This window comes from Pseudocercospora fijiensis (genome assembly GCF_000340215.1).
Source record: "Pseudocercospora fijiensis CIRAD86 unplaced genomic scaffold MYCFIscaffold_4, whole genome shotgun sequence".
NCBI classification, from domain to species: domain Eukaryota; kingdom Fungi; phylum Ascomycota; class Dothideomycetes; order Mycosphaerellales; family Mycosphaerellaceae; genus Pseudocercospora; species Pseudocercospora fijiensis.
The window spans coordinates 6,125,486-6,143,426 of NW_006921535.1; the positions used below are offsets into that span (position 1 = coordinate 6,125,486).

The following is a 17,941-nucleotide window of genomic DNA, read 5'->3' on the forward strand; positions in this document are numbered from 1 at the left end:
AAGAGGTCAGAGCAAGACTCAACGGCCTAGGGCCCTTCTGCATCAATCTTCGGCATCGTGCTCAAAGACGTCGGCATTGAACGGCCTGGTCTTAATGTCGATGCCGATGGTCAGACGAAGCAGCAAAATCTGCAAACGTGCTATGGTCCCTTCTCCGTGCCACGAGAACGCAAACGAAGTACGATGAAAGAAGACGATGCATGGATGTGCCGCGATCACATTCATCTCAGACACCAACTGACACAATAGGATAAGGCGATGAAGCGCTACACCAGTCAGTGGCGTCGTCGACACTGGATTCCACGACTGTTGATCTGCGACACCTCTCGCGGGCATCGGCATGAAAGTAAGCCTTAGCCCCATCTGTGTCGGTGGTGTGAGTTTGATCTCCTTCTCCGCATCCCAAGCTCTTTTCATGTGCGAAGACAACGATGAAAGAAAAGGGTTGTTTCGTGCGGACGCCCAGGCGCTTCAGACCCGGTCGAGGCAGTCAGCAGCGCCGCCGCCGGTGGACACCACACGTGCTTTAATCTTCGGCAATGTAATGGCAACGGCAGGAGTGCGGCACGTACTATCAAAGTCCGTCTCCTGGGCAGATGCCGGTGTGGTTGTGCTTTTCTACGGTGGATGTCAGCCAAGAATTGAAATGAAAATGGGGGAAGTTGGAGGAGAAGTTATGTTGCGTGATATTGAAGGCTGTTGCGAGAGTTGCAGTCAAGCCAGTGTGAATGCTGCGGCGATGGAGCAAAGCTGCCGGCCGCTGTACACAAATGTCGTGTGTTGACGCGTCATTCTGCCTGAAGGGGCAGTGGCCGCGAGGAGTGCTTTGGTGGCTTCCATGTGCCAGCCTATGACATTGTTAGCGTGAGTCTGATACTGGTGGGCGGACGGTGCATACCGACAGAGACTGCTCTGAAAGTGGTCAGGGGCGGCGTCGATGGACGCGCACGAGATACCTGCCCGACGGTAAGCTAGAGTTGCCATTAGAAGACGCGCCTCTCGACAGCATGTGTCTTCTCAGTCTCTGCAAGAGACGGGTGTGTGGATGAAGTGGTCTTGTGAAGGTGTTGTGGTTGGTGTGTTGCGAAGTTGATGGGAAGAAGAAGAAGGCGAAAGAATCAAAACAAAGCTCTAACTTGTGGGTCGATGCCAAGCACTTTCGCTGTGCTCAGGGCTACGCACTGTTGCCTCATCACGCTCTTGCCGTGAACGGAGATCATGCCAACGGTTGACCTCATGTTGGACATCTTTTCTCCCTCTGAACTCCTGGCTCAGGAGAAACATCCAAGATCCGCAGCACCTTCCTTCAAACTAGCTGAAGCAGCCCCTGAGTAGACGTACTGCTGACTCTGTTCGTTCTGATCCATTGGATACCCTCAAAGAGCTCTGCTGAAGATGCGTCAATGGACTGCTGCATCGCAATTATCGCCACTGTATGGTATCTGCCTGCATTCAAACGCACTGGAGAGGCCATGGAAAGCGGACAATTTTGTTTTCGTATGAAGCACGCTGGCCATCGACCTTCTCGGCCACTCCCGTGCCTGCTCCCTCAAGTATCGATGGAAAGACCGTAGAACATCGAACGTAGTAGGGAGTCTTTGTTGGCAGAACACTGGTCGTAATGCTTCACATACATTACAGCACTCGTCCATAGCAGAAAAAAAGTCACTAGAAGTTCACGACGTGTTGAGAATACCTTATTTACTCCAAATGGAATTCATGAACTCCTGTACAAGTTGGACCGCGTGCAGTCACTACCTTGTCGACTTCCTCAGGTCAGTCTCGCATAGATTCACCTGTGCTCTGCCAAGACACTCGAAAGGATGAGAACAAGTGGATCAAGCTCGATAGAAATCTTTCAGGCACTGGTCATGCACACCAGAAGTGAACTCTGTGGAAAATGTTCCGCTTCCGATATTCCAGGGTTGAAACAAACACTGCTAAGTATTCCGTGCCAGTCATGACTTCACCAAAGCTTCTGGTAACGCTATGTTGCCTGCCGATCTTTCAAGCCCTTTACCTGCCCGTCTCTGGCCACTTTCAGAAAGTTCTTTGACATAATTGCATATTGGAAACAGCGCAAAATGCCTGCTTTTCGAAGTTTTAGGCACGTAATCGATGTCGTTTCGTTGCCCGCTCCTTTGGCTGTTGAACAATGTTTCTGCTATCTCGTCCGCCCCGCGCCAGTGCAGTCCACCAATGATGAGAGGGGCTTGGTACTCCTTGCCGTAAATCGAGAAGAATGACATCCAATTCTGTCCGTCCAGGTCACAGTAATTCCACTGACGAACTTCTGATGTTTGGGGCATATTTTGCCAAGCCGTGGCTTTTCTCCATCGACCTTCCGTTTTGGGAATCGCCAAGGCAGCATGGTCTCTTGCAACGCTGTGAGGCTGTCGGTCGAAACACTATGAGCTTAGATGTCTCAAACCTCGATCCAGTCTTCACACGAGTGCTTTGTTGGTCTCGATGCGGTATTCGAGTGCTGAAGACAGAAGTGGGTGCTGCCGAAAACCTTTGGTCGGCCAGGAAGGAAAGGGTCGTTGGCACATGAGCGGTAGAGAGATGCATCACAGCTCGCTCGTGTGCGAACCCCTGCTCGAGTGGGTGGACAGGTCGCGCTATCGGGAAGACTGTGATATGGTCTGGGGATGCTCGTGGCAAACAGGACGTCGTGAGATGGATGATGCCGATGGCAATGTGTCAGGCAGAAAGCAAGTGCAGGCATCTTGGATGCCTCCTCTCCACGAAATGATCGAAGCCGGTTGAATCTGAGTGAGTCGTTCTGGTGCAGGTCCATCAAGACCATTCGGCAGCTGAGAGCAAACGGTCAAGGCTCAAAGCCCTGGTGCACACCAGAGTGTTCGTGAAGATGACGAGGGTCGAATTGTGTGATAGTCCCAGTCTCGGGAAAGACCGCCACATCTTGCCCACTGTTCATTACGAATTGCTAGCTAGGAGCTCTGTACCAGTCGGTTATAGGCTAGTAGATCGATCTCGTAGTCCTAGAACCAGAGCGATCGCGGAGTGCTATACTTTCCCCACTCTTTCTCAAAGGGGAGGGCCAAAAGGATGGACTGGATTCGATGTAGGTGCCATGGCAGAGCGAGAAGCCAGGAGTTGTTTTCCGTAGTGATCGATTCCACAGCGGGCCGGTCTCTGTTGGCGGAAGGTCCTCGGAGGCTCGTACGGAGATCTGATTCCCTGCGAGGGCCATATACGGCGGAAGTGCGTCGAGTCGTCCAGTGAACACATGGCTCCTTTCGACGATGGTGATTTGAACTGGCAGAGCTGGAGTCTATCTGCAAAGTAGTGTATCTTTGCAGACATCGCCCAGGAATAACCACGTGGAGGTATAAAGTCCTGACTTCCCTACACATCTGCCGCCTTCGCAAAGGCCAGCAACAGATGTGCACTTGCTTATTAGCAAAACAGGACACTCCCCTTCCGAACTCACGGTGAAGAGGCACCGCCCATTTTCTGGCTTTTGGCATGCCCTCCTGCGCCAATCTCTCCACGACGCCAAACAGAAGCGAGTCTCATGGTAAGAAGCCATGAACCGGAGCGATGTCCCCGGCGCAGGAAGTGATTGTGCGCGTCAAACCACTTCGAAGAACGACCAGCTGCTTCCAGATGTCCTGGAGGTCGCTTGACTGCCACGGATCTTCGTTCCAAAGCAGAGAGGCCCGGATCTGCTTGCGAAGCCTCACTCTCTCCGCCGCCAGGAAGTGAGGAAGCTTTCGTGCTCTGTAGCAGTAATCAGCACCACTGGATGGAAGTTGGGTAGCTTGGATACGCACTCCGCGAAGAGCGCACACACAGCAGCGGTGAACTCTGCTTGCTCACCGCTGCGAGTGTGGTCGGCCCAAAAGCCTCGCTGGGAGATCTCCCGGACGGTGCAGTCGCGACGAATGCTCCTCATCCAGTGAGGCTCGCCAGCTCGTCGTGATGGCCCACCTGAGCGACGAAAAAGCTTCTCCCAACGCATCGCCCTCCAGTTGCGCAACGCAGGCGAGAACTGGTATGCCTCGCCATCTATCTTTTTCATAGCATTGTTGACCGCCTTGATGGTGGTGGTGAGGGCTTCGCAGGTGTCATATATCCTCGCTTGTAACTCGTCTCGGCTTGTATCTGGCATTGACTCCAGCTCTGCGGATTTTGGGAGCAGGACGATCGGGAATGCCATTGCGCAGTTGTTCTTCTCGGCGGGAGGTTTCAATGTCTCGTCCTTGTTCGTGTGGCAGAAAGGGCTGCTATAACCGCAAATCTATCACCTTGACGAATCGAGCTTCCAGCAGCAGCCCAACGGTCGGACAGGGATCTTCGCGCATAGAGCCTCAAACCACGAGTGCAGGACATACAGCAATCGAGTGTAGCTACCTGCGCGAAGAGACTCATATTTCATCCGACGGAGCACAGGAAGGATCACCACGGTCATCGCACGAGACTGTCAAGGAGCGCTGCTCCATGCATCGAGCCCCTGACGGACGACAAGAAGCTATATAAGCAAGCAGCTCTGCGGACGACCCTATTCCAAGGTTTGCAATTTCGCAGACCAACGCTGTGGAGTGCTAGATCTGCATGGAACGCTTAAGACGACGAAGCGAGGATTCCAACTCTACTGCCATGACCTCCGCCCGAACGACTGCCACTCGAGACTTAAAATACCACATGTATGTCTGCTGCACAGTCTTCCGATTGCTTCCAACACTCCCTGGCACGACCTTTCCCAGCAGAAATCTGAGCCTCATCTGAAAAGACATCTTCGTCTGCTAGCACTTTGCACCTCGATCGGCCCATTCACATGATCTCGCCATCACTCATAAGCTGCTCCTCCTCTCCACCCGCCGAAGGACTCTGATTCTCCTCAACCGCTACCGCCTCCTCGGTGGCGACTGACTTCGTAGCAGACACAACAATCGGTGTCCCCACCTCATTCGGCTCCGGCGCCAACTCATCAAGTTCATCAATCGCCTGAAACAATGTGGAAATCGGTTTGTCCAAAACATCGAGCCGTTCCAAACGTAAAAGATCCCTGTTGGCTTCCACCAGCCGCTTGACTCGTAGAAGTCGAAGATATTGCTCGTCTGAAACGAGATGGGATCTTCGTGCTCGAGGTCCTGTTGGTTTTTGGATTTTTTGGGGTTTCTTCTTTGCTTGGGACTTGACTTTTACGTTCTGTGTCGGAGGGGGTTGGGTGGATGGCTCGTCTTATGGCGCGTCACGACTTTGCATTGCCGCCGCACGCCTAGGTCTTAGAGATCGAGTCGGCGCTGGACCAGCAGCGGCTACTGCATTAGTAGAGCCTTCGGAGGACTTGGGACCATCGCCAATAGTACGGCGGATCTTGATGGTTATCGGTTTTCTCGCGGGCTTTGCTTCAGCTGCCGGCTTGGCTTGAGCTGCCGGCTTTGCGCTGGTACTCTTCTTTCCTTTGCCCTTCTTTGGAGGCATTGTACCCAATTTCTGCTTGCTCGATGGTGTATTTGCACAGCTTTCTTCTTCGTGAGACTCTGTAGGAGAGCTTCGTGGCACAAGAATTGCACGTCTCGCTCAAACTGCTCAGAGGACAAAGAAATACCCGTCACTTTTTCTTTCCGACCGCATGCGGTCGAATACAACAAAGGACAAAGTACAATAATCATATCGAACAACAAGTCATGGAAGAGAGAATTTGAACTTTTTTAGGTGACAATCGTGAGTTCTCTTCGGTATCGAGATCTAGTCACTCTCTAGCCTCCAGGTCTCGAGATACCTCAGGACTTAGTCTTGGCTGAGCCACGTTGTAGGGCAAACGCATCGAGCTAAGGTTGGATCATTCATGACGAGTGGTGGTCATCGTCCGCACAGTGTCGTCGTGAGATGCTTCTTGTGAATATTAAACGGAACGATTGGCGGATATTGCTAGTATCAATGGCCGTAGAACAGAAGTCTTCTTGGTCCTCGAATACTGCTTGCAGTGTGCAATGTTCTTGGCCTCCAAGATCCAGCGTCGAAAAGCAGTCGGGATGACTTATACCGAAGTCTGGTCCACGACAGTCGTGCGTAGAGTTGCAGACTGTAGCGAATCTCTTGTGCAGGAGCCAATCCCCCATGAAGATGGGATGTTCAGTGTGTACGTGGGTGGGCGACTCTGATGGGATAAAACAGGGCATAAGTTGCCTTTCCACTGCAATGAGCTACCCGGGGAACCTTGAGCGACTGTGTAACGGACTGCATCTGGCACATCTGATGCTCGTCCTGCAGATGCCTTCCAAATGTCCATCATCTTACCTGTCCTGATGTATGCTCTAGATCGACCCCATAGCTCTTGCGCAGACCTTGTGAACTCCATGCCGTCCAGTTCCGTGCTTCGGTCGCCGACTATGGATGGCTGTGGTTCCGCGTAGCCAAGCAGACTATTCCCGTCCAAAGCTCATGTGTCATATAGAAGGCTAGCCCTATGGTATTCTTCATCTCGACCAGCATCGCAGCAGCGCCGTGCATGTGTAAGGAGTGCGAAACGGCATTCCTGGCTTCGTTCTTCTTGCCCCAAGAGGACTCCTTCCGCCGACGGCGAATTGGTGGAAAGTATGGAATGGTCTTTGTCGCCTTGAAGCATATCGGAGGCTTCGTTTCCATCGATGGAAAGGGAAGTGGCGAGATTCGGGTGGTGGGTTCGTTCACGGCGGATCGTCTGGGGCGCATGAGGTGCGATGCCAGTGACGCTTCATTGGAATGCTTGAAGGCACTGCTCAGGTTGATTTCTGTCTTAAGCGCTACTCTGTCCGTCAGTGCGATCGAGAACGCAATATCTCTGGCGGGCCTGTTTCACGGGAATGGTGCTGCTGCTGTCTCTTCGAGCGTGCCGTCACCCGCAGGTTCTGGCAGATACAGCCGCCATCGCTGCTCTACATCGCGTTGGTAGGCATCTGTGGTCGTGCAGAAAAGGTGGTGGCGTCTGGAGCAAAGCAGAACTGTGGCAGGATTGCTGTATCGCAGACAAAATCGCGTCTGTGGACGAGGTGGCTGACGGTGGAAGACGTGAGGCCAGATATGTACTCTTCTCCAAGTGTCCGCAATCGCGAGCGCGTGATGAAAAGATATGAAAGGTTCCAAAAAGTGTGCCTTTTGCGGTGTGTTTGTCCGAAGACGGTACCCAGCCGCAGGCTCATCCTCAGTGCCTCTGTCACAGAGAACCACGCTCCAGCGAGCCGAACAGCGAGGTTGTGCTGTCTCTGTCTGCACCGTGGGCAACCATCTCGGAAGAGTCCTCATCGATGGGCGCTGGCCGGCTACCCCTGCCGTCAACTTCTCGCCGTTGACCAAGCAGGAGCCCCGGGTGCCTGACTATGTTAGCAGTATCGCAGAAGAGGTAATGGGGCCAGCTCGCGAATAACGCATCCTCCTTATAGGGTAGCCTCACATGGCAGTCCGGCGACATTCGCATTGGCCGAGGCCAAACTACATAACTACTGTGATGATTGTCAGCCATGTCCAGACATGAAGATCGTGATGGATGGTGATGGGTGATGGGTGATGGGTGATGGAAGTGGGTGGTGGATGGTGGACGTACCGCGAATGCTTAAGAAGAAAAGTTGAAGTTGAGCGAAGAGACGGCCAGAAGATATACTTGAGACCGACGGGAGGGTCCGGCACTAACAGGTCCTTGCGGTGAGCTTCACTAGGCAGCGAAGTGCAGTTCAACCGTTGGAAGACACGTCAGAGTGATGGTAACGCTCGTCAGTGAAGTCAGAGGCACGTAACAGAGTGCTGGGGGCAGCACCAGCAGCATTCTCATCTTGATGACTTTATGTGTGATAAACATTGGCATCGTTGCTGTCGTGGCTACAAAGACATCTCCCTGGAGTCACGAAACGTCACAGTCCTCAGCAGCGTTCTTGCGTGGACAAAGTTGGCACTCGCAGTGGACAGGTGCTCAAGCTATTCACTCAACGGACTTTGCTTGGCGATGAGCAAAGAGAGAGGCAAGTGCAGCATGAGTGAAACATGATTGAACGTAATGATTGCACCCGGCTCAAGCCTTTGCGAGACTGACTTGTGGCAGATTGGAAGACCTGGAGCAGCTTTCGTTGTCTTAGCTGCACCAACTAACGACATTGTGTTAGGCACAGTGCTTTGTTCCCTCCAGTTTTCGAGCGATTGAGTCGGGCATCTACCTTCAACTAGATGAATTGACCGTCCAGAGTCGTGGTCCAACTTTTCACTTCACACCCTCAATCCCCGCGATCGAATGTGGCTCACACAAACGACCAAGAGCCTGGCACACCATACCGCGAAATGATCGACATTGAGGAACGGTAAATGACATACTGGGGACAATTATGCGAGATCGCTGTTAGGCATGGCGTTTCCATTACAGCTGTAGGGGACTCAGGGCCTGCACCGCTCAGCAATGTCGGCGACGGTTTCTTTATGTCTTTCGGGCCGACGGACATGGACTCGCCTTCAGGGAACTCCTGAAGGCCATCAATGATGAACCTGGGATGTTGGTAGGCCGGGAAAAGATCGGGAGTTGCGGTATGTTTCTGGTTCTTTCTCTTTAACATTTTGCCTAGGACGTCTGAGTCAGAGCTTCTTGATTGCCTGGATACCGCGGAAGATACTCAAGGAGAACCTTCGTGGCCTGCCATTCCGCAGCTCTGCACCAACATGCGCTCCATGCTGACCAGGACCAACCTCGGTTTGTTACGGAGTCAGCAGAGAAATAGCAAGTCTCAAGATGAGCTTCTCCTATTTCTCTAGGCCCTTTGGCAAGATTCCGCGGGTCAGACATGCCGCCGCTTTCATGATATTGCATTCTAGACCACCTTCGAGCGAAGCTTCTGCCTCAGTGCAACGCTGATGTCGTGGAATGTGCTGCGGCCCACTCTTGAGCTATTCACAAGTACAGCTCCACGTGTCTGAGCCCGAGGAGATAGTTGCTTGCACCGGCTGACCTGAGCACTCCAGTACGGTCCAGTGCCTCTTGCAAGGACACCAACTCATGATCCAATGCAAGGCTTGTTGAAGCTTCAGAATGGGCTGGTTCGTGGTTGCATTGCTTACATCGAAAATAGATTTGCGAAGTCTTGGCAACGACATCCATTGGACGTCTCGTTCATTCCCGGAGGATTTCAAAATAAGACCGGTACCATATAGGCTGTCTTAAACGCCTTTAGCAGTTGATTCTCCGCATGGCCGTCTTGTCCCTAGCGGATGAGATCTACAGATCAACAAGCACTACGATAGGCACCGTGTGGCGCCGTCTGGGGCAAGCTTTCGTCGAACTTCACCTGTTCCTGATCGGGCAAGTCATTCGGCATTTTCAACCACACCATATGAGATGAGGCTGAGGCTGCTTGAGAAAACTCAGGTCGTACTCGCACCGAGATCACTTCACGTGGTTCCATGCTTCTCTACTGCGACTTCGAAGTCCATGCCGAGGCAGCAGCAAGAAAATGGCAAAGAGGTCGCGAGGAGCACAGCACAAAAGACGGCAAGATTTCCTTCGTAAACATCGCCATCAGCAGCATCGCAGCAAGAACTTCCAACTCCAGCAGATCACTCAGACCAGACTCCTCTTCTCACCCCAAATCAAAAACATCCAGTCACCAACATGCTCTCCATCAAGAACATCCTCCTCTTCACCTCCACCGCCTCAGCCTTCGTCCTCCCAGAGCTAGTCGAGCGTGACGCCAAAGCAACCCAACAAAACCTTACCACCATCAACACCGACACCGAGACCTTCACCCAAAAGGTCAACAACTACGTCGGCGGCCCCACCATCCTCGACGTCAACCAAGCCCAGAACACTCTAAACGACGACATCAAGTCCTCCACCACCTATGCCCAGAAAAGCGGCGCCAACTCCGCCTCCGAGGCCCAGTCCCTCATCGATTACATCGATAACACTCTCGAGCCGAATATCAAGAAGGCGATGAATGCTATGAAGAGTAAGAAGGAACAGTTCCAGAAAGATGGGTATGGCCAGAATGCGCTCGATGGTCTTAAGAATACGAAGAATAATACTGATAGCCTTGGTGCTGCGCTGGCGAACAATACTCCCAGCAGCAAGACTTCGGCTGCGAATGCCGCCCAGGCGAAGATTGATGCGGATTTTGATGATGCGATTTCTTACTTCTCCTCGTAAATGGGGTGGGTGGAAGGGTGAGTGGGGCTTGGAAAGTGGCGAAGGAAAAGTGATGGGGGGTTAGCAAGCGTGGTGTTTTGGCTCGCGGAAAAGACGATGCATATACGAACGCTCGTTGTTTCATGCTTCCGTGTACACCCCAAATCTCAGCCTCCATCAATCCTCCTTCTTTTTCTGCACTGCCGTACTGACCGCTGGATGAGGATCAACGGATTTGTTCCGGAAATACATGCCGTCAAAGGCTTGATGTCGTTCTTGATATCCACGAAGTACATTTGACGTCTGGCGATCTTATACCGTTGCTTCGAGACATACTTTGATGTTTTTTTCTTCATTTTTCGTTCCTGTAGGGATAAGCGTTAGCTTGAGTTGATTCGTGATCATACAGCCTGGGTTTCAACTCATCCGTCTGCAAATTTCTCAGTCTCGGGATCATCTCCCATCTATGCAGCAAGTCGAATAATGTCGTGCGTCGCCCGTCGAGCTTACGACAAGCGTATAAGGCTTGTAGTTGGCGGCGCTTGGTGCGCTAGGTACCGTCTTGAGAGTGCGTGCGGACAAAGACATTTCTTTCTCCTTTTCTGAACAAGCCGTTTTAAGAGTTCGTGGTCCAGAGTTGTACTATCGTCGTCCGAAACTGGGTGCCGGTCTGAGCAACGCAAATATCGAAACCTGTACACGCATATTGATACGAGAAATAGTGACTAAAAGCCACATTTGACCATGAGCGTTGCAAAACACCAGGCAGTTTTCTTGAGGCAGAGGCCGACCGCGAGTGTTTCGACTAGATACAGACTTGCAAGCCGAGGTGGTTCTCGTTCGTGTGGGCTGGCAATGAGGCAGGTAGTGTTCAGTCGAAGGTGTGCGAGCTCAGTGTCCTGGGCATCAGCTGCCGAAGAATACTGCTGGTGGAAGAAAGACGCTGACCGTATACACTCCTTTGTCGCTTAATTTAGCAAGATGATGCTCTGACCAAGCACTTGCCGGAGCATTGTCGGTCATCGCAGCAGGTCCATGTAACTCGTTTTGCAATTCAGTCACCATCGCATCGCAACATTGGCATATCGACGAGTGACTTTATCGGTCTCTCATCAAGACAAAGCCATTATCTGCACAAGTAATGCCTGGCCGTGCGTCATATTGGCCGTTCACAATGCTTTGTGTCCTCGGCAATGCCTTTGTTCAGCAGAAGTGCTCCATGTTCGACCTCGATCTTTAAAAGAATAGCATTCCTTACCAATCCCTCCACTGTTGCCATATTCATCTTGAAGCTCTTCTTCCAGGAACATCACGAAGTAACACCCTGAAGGTTGATCTTCCGCCCAACTTCTTAACCATCATCCACCATGTCCACTCCCACCTCCACCAAGCGCGCCAGAAGCGCAGATTCCCAGAACCCTCAATCCCCAACCCCTCGCAAATCCTCCAAGCGCGCCCAAAGCGCAGACTCCCAGAAAAATCAATCCCCATCCCCATCCCCTCCCTCCAAACGCATCCGAAGCCCATCTCCCTCCCCTCCCAAATCCCTCCGCCACACCAACTCCGAGAACCTCCCTCCCCCAACCCCCAAACAATACCACTCCATGCCCGAAGGCTACGGCGGTGTATACACCACCACCTCCCGCGGCCCCCACATCGGCACAAAAGGCTGCCACACCTGTCTCGGAATCTACTTCGAAACCAGCGACACCGAATTCTTCCTCGGACATTTCAACACGGAAGTGAAAAGAACCCCCCCAAATCCCAACTCTGACGCTGACTCGAACTCGCAGGATGAATATGGTGCCTGGCGAATCGACTCCGAAGACGTCTTGGAAAAAGATCGGACGAAACTCTTTCGAGAAATCCATAACGCGACATTCGAAGGTTTGTATAAAGCTTTCCCTTCTCCCCCCTCCCCCAGTCCGAAGAAACGCATGCGGAAGACGTTGATCCTCGTTTGTCCGCGGTTTGGGATGGAAGGGAAGAAGTATGTGGGGGATGCGATGGTTTCGGGGGTGATGAGTTTTCTTCGAATTCCGAAGCGAAAACGTGAGAGGTATTTTGAGAGGGTTGGGAGGAAGGAAGGGTTTGTTGTGGAGTTTGGGAAAGGTGAGGTTGTCTTTTTTGATGGGGAGGAGCTGGAGGGGTGGAAGGCGGTGGAGTTTGAGAAGGAGGAGGAGAAGGAGGTGGGTGTTACGGTGAGTGTTAGGGGGAATCAGGTTTTGTGTGGTGAGGATGGGGTGGAGTATGAGAAGGCGGATGAGGTGAGTGATGATGAGGAGTCGGATGCTTCTGTCGATTCTGATGATTTGTCTGAGGAGTAGGCGCTGCGGAGATTCTGGTAAGTCGTGCTGTGTTGGGCGCTGCTGGTCAGCGTTCTGGTGATGTTCGTGTTGGGTGCATTGTGCATCTGCGTGATATTCTCGCATGGCCTTGTTAGCATTCTACTCAGCGTCTGTCGGCCGCGTCACTTGGCGTTGTGCTTCACAAAGGTAAGCGTGATGCCGCCAGACCGTTTCATAGCCGCAACTTACGTATTCTGTATTCTCGACGCTCTGCCTTTCACACGCTTTTTTTCAAATCTTGTCTTCATATTGTATCACTGATCGAGTGTTTATTGCTTCTGAGATAGAGTAGCGATGTGTCTAGTCAATGGAATCCATATATTTCGACAAGTTGATTGTTCAGTCCATTCCCAGTAGTCCAGTATCAGCTCCTGCCTCATGCAAGATCTGCAGCCCAGTTGCTTGAATGACGATGCCGCGTGTGAAGTCCACCTCGCTCCGCTCACTTTCACAATTCCACCACCAACAACACCACCAAGCCGACCGCACCAGCAACAGCAACAGCAACATGCCTTTCTTTTTGGAGGTGCGCGCGCTCCGCACGACGGGGGTGGAGATCCGCCTGCACCGGTATCGTTCATCGCTCATCGCTCATTGTGCTCCTTGTCAACATGCTAATGTGATCATAGCGACCCGTGGGGTCCCTGGCCGGCCCTGCCGGTCGAAATCGCCCGACCACCACCGTAAGTTGACGATTCTTTCATCCCAATGGAGAATTCAAGTCTGGATCGCACTCTGCTGCGTGAGATATGCCTCGTTCCACCAATTCACGGGGTTCGGATTGCCGGCCTTCCTCTTGCGTGACCGGACTCAGCCCTTTGCTTCGGTGCTGCCATAAAATGCAACAGTCTACAGCCAAGAGAGGGACTTCATCGAGGACCTGACAAAAGCTCGCACAATGGCGTGAGATTCACTTCATGAGAGGTCCAAAGCGCCGTCTTCCGACATCTACCCTCATCGATGCCTTCAAGCTCGCGTTACCTGCATCCCATTCAGGATGACAGATGGAGAGCATGATCGGAGGCACTCGATGTTGGGCGATCCTTCCGAGAAATAATGCTGGATCCTCAATCGATTCGCTCCAAACTCCGGCCACGATTATGCACTCTGGTTCTTGTTCCGTCTTTCACGTCGCTTGCGCACAGCAGAGATGTACTGATGTGATCGAGGATGACAGCCGGTCTTGGTGCACTCCTCAATGGCCGAATTCCCTTCGCAACTCCGGTTTGGACGGTATTCCTGCTTCTGGATTCCCTTTAGCTGCTCTGAGACGTTCTCTTGTCATTGAATACGCACCGAATACTAACATCTCGCGTGAACAGGCCCGACGACGACGATGAGGACGAGCTCATCGACCTGTAAGTTCCCTCTGCTCCCGACATCCGTTCTGCGCACACAAGCTAACCTTGAGCCTCAGAGACGCGGCGATCGTGCCCGCCGATGCGCCGCTGCGTCCGCCGGCGTGCTGGCAGGCAATGTTGGCCGTCGCGGACCCAGACCGCCAGCAAGGCCCCGCCACTAACATGTGGCATAGCGATAGCGATATCGCGTTGGCTGGACATGTCCAGTACAATACCTACGTGGAACGGGGCCCCGGCTATGTCTGGGTCGAGATCTTGGTGTCTGCGCCGGGCGTGATCGCCGGCGAAATGACGGTGATCGGGTGGGAGACCTGGCCGGTCATCGCGGATATGGATTGGTGAGTGAATCGTTCCCTCCTTTCGTGCTCACCTACAGCTGTGCTTGAGCAACTCATATCCAACGTACGACTAGCCGTCTTCGGCAAGACTGGAGAGCTGCAAGTGGAAACACCTGGACTCGGCGACTCGATTTCGGCGGTACACTCACGTCGTCAAGCACAGCTGTATGGACGCCGCATAGAGTGTTGATTGATTTGCTAACATTCGTGGTTGTTGCAGACGTGTGAGTTCTCCTTTCAGACTGATGTCGGGCACCGGGCTTGGCGCTTGGAGCGGACCTCGGTCCGGCCTCACAAGATTCCTTCGCTGCCCGATCACTCACCACAGAAACATACACACCTTTCCTTCCTTCCCGTTCCCTCCCAATTCCTCCCCTCTGCACCGCCCAATGCTCCATCACATACCATGGCCGACTTCGCCGCCGCGCAGAAACGCATCCTGAAGAGACGCGCCGCCCGAGAATCCGCACTGACGGCAGCAAATACAGCAGCACGAGAATCCCGCACGGCACAGCTGACGGCACTCCCACCGCAGCTACGCGCCTACGCATTCGAATTTCTGAGCTTCTGGGACTTCCTCAAATCACCGCACGGCACGCGACCAGCTTTCCGCGTCGGACAAGTGGACGCCGAACTCCTCGACGAGGCACTGCTCGACCTCCTCAAGAAACAAGCAGGCGAAGGCCTGAAACTGTACGGCGCTCACCTCAAAGACGACTATTCACGCGAAATCACGTTTTTCCTTCGAACATGCATGTGGAAGCTGAGCATCTGGGATCACGGGCAGTCGTATGGGGCGAGCTTGCAGGGCCTGAAATACGTCGACGCACGAGGGAAGCCCGACCCCAACACCTTGGTACGCAAGGAAGCGACGACCTGGCAGAGACTACTCTACGGAATCATATCAGTGGGCGGCAGATACGGCTGGGCGCGCTGGGAAGACCGACTCAGCAGCTTGGAGAATGGATACGACGAACCCACACCCCTCATACGCCGACTTTCACAATGGACCACATACCTATCCACCACACACAACATAGCGGCGTTCATTTCCTTCCTGGTGTTCCTCTACAACGGACGCTACCGCACACTCACCGATCGACTATTACGCCTCCGACTCGTCCCTGCAAGCAATCAGACCAGCAGAGAAGTCTCCTTCGAGTTCCTTAATCGGCAGCTCGTCTGGTACGCATTTACCGAGTTTTTACTTTTCTTACTGCCATTGGTCGGAATCAGCAGATGGAGACGATGGATATCAAGAGCATGGAAGAAGATGAAGATAGGCATGATGAAACTGGCACAAGGCAACCCCGAGGCTGGCATCGACGATGAAGATGAAGATATCAAGAAAGGAGAGCTGGCCTTCCTTCCTGAGAGAACATGCGCGATATGCTATCAAGATCAGAACCCCACAGGCGGACAGAGCGAACAAGATGTACTTGCATCAAGCGCTGGCGCGAATTCGGGAATCATTGGATCGGCACAGACAGACATCACAAACCCGTACGAGGCTGATCCTTGCGCATGCATATACTGTTTCGTGTGCCTGGCGCAGCGCATCGAAGCCGAAGAAGGCGAAGGGTTCATATGCTTACGGTGTGGAGAAGTCGTCAAAGAATGCCGACCTTGGAATGGAGATGTACTTATTGAGAAAAGAAGAACACTCAGCGGCAGCACCAGCACAGGTGGAAGCCCAAATACGAGGAGGAAATCCGTCATGTTTGATCTTGAGGAGGAGGAAACGCAGCAGGCTGAGGATGAGAAGCGACGGCGAGAAGATGAGGAAGTGCTCAGCCCCGTCGATCCTATGCCTATGGAAGAGAGCGCTGCTTGGAGTGAAGTCAAAGACGACGATTATGATGATGACAGTGGTGTTGAAGCAGAAGGCTACGAAGAAGACGATCCTGAAGATGAGGTTGATGAGCATTAGTGAAGCGAGCGAAGATACCCCCATCATGCATTTGTTTGTGCCCTGTCGCCCGTCTTTTGCGGCGCCGAAATCTTTCCTTGCCGTGAACTGTGCAGTCTCTTCTAATTGAGCGCATAAAAACCTTTCCATCAGCGGACGGACGCTTAATCTCAAGGACCAGTGGAGCCAGCCAGCATGTCTGTGCAAGAGGTCAGCAGTCGGCTGTTCTCGGATCTTCGACTACGATCACACTTGCAACGAGCAATCTTGGCACCAGTTGGTCGGCGCACAAGTCAACAGTCTCCCAGAGCTCCTGTTTGTCGCAACACGCTGCTCATGAGCTCGGCATCTGCTTGATGTCATGTCTGGGTGCGGGCAAACATCGACAGGCCTGGTAATCACAAATCCGTTCATTCACTGCATGACTGATGACACTCACACAGCACGCACCCGAAAACGTGCACCTCTCCGCCGGGACTTGATGTCACCATGACCATTCACAGTAGCTGGGGAAGCTTGACCAAACACTCCATCTCCACCTCCACTGGGCAGCAGACTAAGATACATCAAGCTGCTTAAGTATTTCAATCGCTTTCCTGCACACGACTGCTGGCTCGAGGAAACAACGAAACACCGTATCAGCACTGAAGTTCATCATCACAATGGCGTCGACTTCCGATATCAACAAGATCGCAATGATCGGGTGTGGTGCTATGGGTGGTGGCATGGCATTGTTGTTCGCAGAGAACGGTTGCGATGTTTTCCTGCGGGACCCGTCAAGCGAAGCGATGAGTAAAGTGCTGGATCAGGCGAAGAAGGATAACGTTTCCGAGAAAATTTCCAAGTATCAGGATAACGAGTCCCTATGCAAGGTCTGTGTCATCTTTGCTTCTCTTCGAATTCCGAGAGGTCTTGAACACCCTCGAGTATTGAGAGCTGATTTGTCTTCGGCAGGCCTTTGGCAGCAGCACAAAAGTGTTCTTCTGGTCTTTGCCACATGGTCAGGTTGGCGACACGGTGCTCGACGGCCTCATGCCATACCTGAAGAAGGACGACATCATCATCGACTGCGCCAATGAGCACTGGGAGAACACCGAGCGTCGGATCGGCAAGACAACAGCCAAAGGCATTCGATACGTCGGCATGGGTGTCAGCGGAGGGTATCAGGCAGCGTAAGTTCGGCAAATGCTTCGAGAAGAACTGCGCGCTGACTTGTCTCTCAGCCGGCGAGGACCGTCCATGTGTCCTGGCACCGACAGCCAGACCTTCGACATCGTTCTGCCGCTTCTCCGCAAGGCTGCTGCGAAGGCCCCTGATGGCTCTCCATGTGTCGGCCGCATCGGAACGGGAGGTGCAGGCCACTACACCAAGATGATCCACAACGGCATCGAACACGGCATGATGTCTGCCATCTGCGAGGCTTGGGCCATCATGAAGAAAGGCCTGGGTATGAGTGAGGATGAGGTTGGGGATGTGTTCAACCGCTGGAATGCCAAGGGCGAGCTCCAAGGTAAGTCTGCTTCAGCACACCACTCCTGTACATCGGACGCATGCACTGGCCCGACACTCACATCACCGCCCAGGCACCTTCCTGATCCGCATCGGCGCCGAGATCTGCAAAACCATCAACCACGCCGGCGTGCGCGTCCTCGACACGGTCGAAGACAAAGTCGTCCAAGACGTCTGCGGCGAAGAAGGAACCGGAATCTGGTCCAACACCGAAGCCATCGACCAACACATCCCAGCCCCCACCCTGACCGCCGCCCACTACATGCGCCTCGCCTCCGCCGACCTCCACCAACGCCGCAAAATCCAAACCACCTTCGCATCCGACTACCCCCCCCAACCCCTCCACAACAACATCCACGACAAAG

General features: G+C 53.1%; 5 protein-coding genes across 5 annotated transcripts in view; 3 read left to right on the forward strand and 2 right to left on the reverse strand.

The window, feature by feature from the left end:
- Window positions 1-42: 42 nt before the first annotated feature.
- MYCFIDRAFT_175140 (uncharacterized protein) lies at window positions 43-8,272 on the reverse strand (the record flags this gene model as incomplete). The annotated part of the gene is made up of 52 exons (XM_007928691.1): window positions 43-129; window positions 164-225; window positions 273-407; window positions 431-531; window positions 569-588; window positions 623-750; window positions 786-912; window positions 950-1,167; window positions 1,197-1,270; window positions 1,301-1,311; window positions 1,349-1,442; window positions 1,463-1,612; window positions 1,645-1,668; window positions 1,706-1,766; window positions 1,797-1,865; window positions 1,891-1,937; window positions 1,966-2,376; window positions 2,408-2,645; window positions 2,672-2,816; window positions 2,855-2,925; window positions 3,013-3,298; window positions 3,329-3,419; window positions 3,458-3,747; window positions 3,770-4,228; window positions 4,275-4,336; window positions 4,362-4,376; window positions 4,418-4,571; window positions 4,601-4,618; window positions 4,653-4,746; window positions 4,805-4,899; window positions 4,933-4,974; window positions 5,008-5,035; window positions 5,062-5,148; window positions 5,176-5,227; window positions 5,280-5,469; window positions 5,493-5,679; window positions 5,730-5,804; window positions 5,827-6,133; window positions 6,171-6,201; window positions 6,227-6,373; window positions 6,400-6,763; window positions 6,815-7,107; window positions 7,134-7,149; window positions 7,173-7,367; window positions 7,406-7,443; window positions 7,483-7,663; window positions 7,701-7,827; window positions 7,854-7,867; window positions 7,891-7,900; window positions 7,932-8,057; window positions 8,088-8,206; window positions 8,247-8,272. The coding sequence occupies 52 exons, from the start codon at window positions 8,270-8,272 to the stop codon at window positions 43-45; spliced, it is 6,492 nt and encodes a 2,163-aa protein (XP_007926882.1).
- Window positions 8,273-9,598: 1,326 nt separating this feature from the next.
- Window positions 9,599-10,132, forward strand: MYCFIDRAFT_85080 (uncharacterized protein; the record flags this gene model as incomplete). The annotated part of the gene is made up of 1 exon (XM_007928692.1): window positions 9,599-10,132. One exon carries the CDS (start codon window positions 9,599-9,601, stop codon window positions 10,130-10,132), a length of 534 nt encoding a protein of 177 aa, XP_007926883.1.
- A 2,258-nt stretch (window positions 10,133-12,390) lies between these two features.
- Window positions 12,391-13,150, reverse strand: MYCFIDRAFT_203720 (uncharacterized protein). The gene is made up of 2 exons (XM_007928693.1): window positions 12,649-13,150; window positions 12,391-12,596 (listed from the first exon to the last, which is right to left on the reverse strand). Exon 1 carries the CDS (start codon window positions 13,038-13,040, stop codon window positions 12,729-12,731), a length of 312 nt encoding a protein of 103 aa, XP_007926884.1. The 5' UTR covers window positions 13,041-13,150; the 3' UTR covers window positions 12,391-12,596; window positions 12,649-12,728.
- A 1,414-nt stretch (window positions 13,151-14,564) lies between these two features.
- MYCFIDRAFT_154236 (uncharacterized protein) lies at window positions 14,565-16,136 on the forward strand (the record flags this gene model as incomplete). The annotated part of the gene is made up of 1 exon (XM_007928694.1): window positions 14,565-16,136. One exon carries the CDS (start codon window positions 14,565-14,567, stop codon window positions 16,086-16,088), a length of 1,524 nt encoding a protein of 507 aa, XP_007926885.1. The 3' UTR covers window positions 16,089-16,136.
- A 593-nt stretch (window positions 16,137-16,729) lies between these two features.
- The window catches only part of MYCFIDRAFT_85077 (uncharacterized protein), a gene marked incomplete at both ends in the record, with an annotated part of 1,810 nt that continues 598 nt past the window's right edge, over window positions 16,730-17,941 (forward strand). Inside the window, 3 exons of the mRNA XM_007928695.1 lie at window positions 16,730-16,939; window positions 17,022-17,239; window positions 17,291-17,577. Coding sequence (XP_007926886.1) covers window positions 16,730-16,939; window positions 17,022-17,239; window positions 17,291-17,577 — 715 coding nt within the window. The remainder of the gene's footprint in view (window positions 16,940-17,021; window positions 17,240-17,290; window positions 17,578-17,941) is intronic.

Bases quoted from the DNA above. Each gene is read 5' to 3' on its own strand.
- MYCFIDRAFT_203720 (XM_007928693.1), bottom strand. From the start codon at position 13,040: ATGAACGATACCGGTGCAGGCGGATCTCCACCCCCGTCGTGCGGAGCG.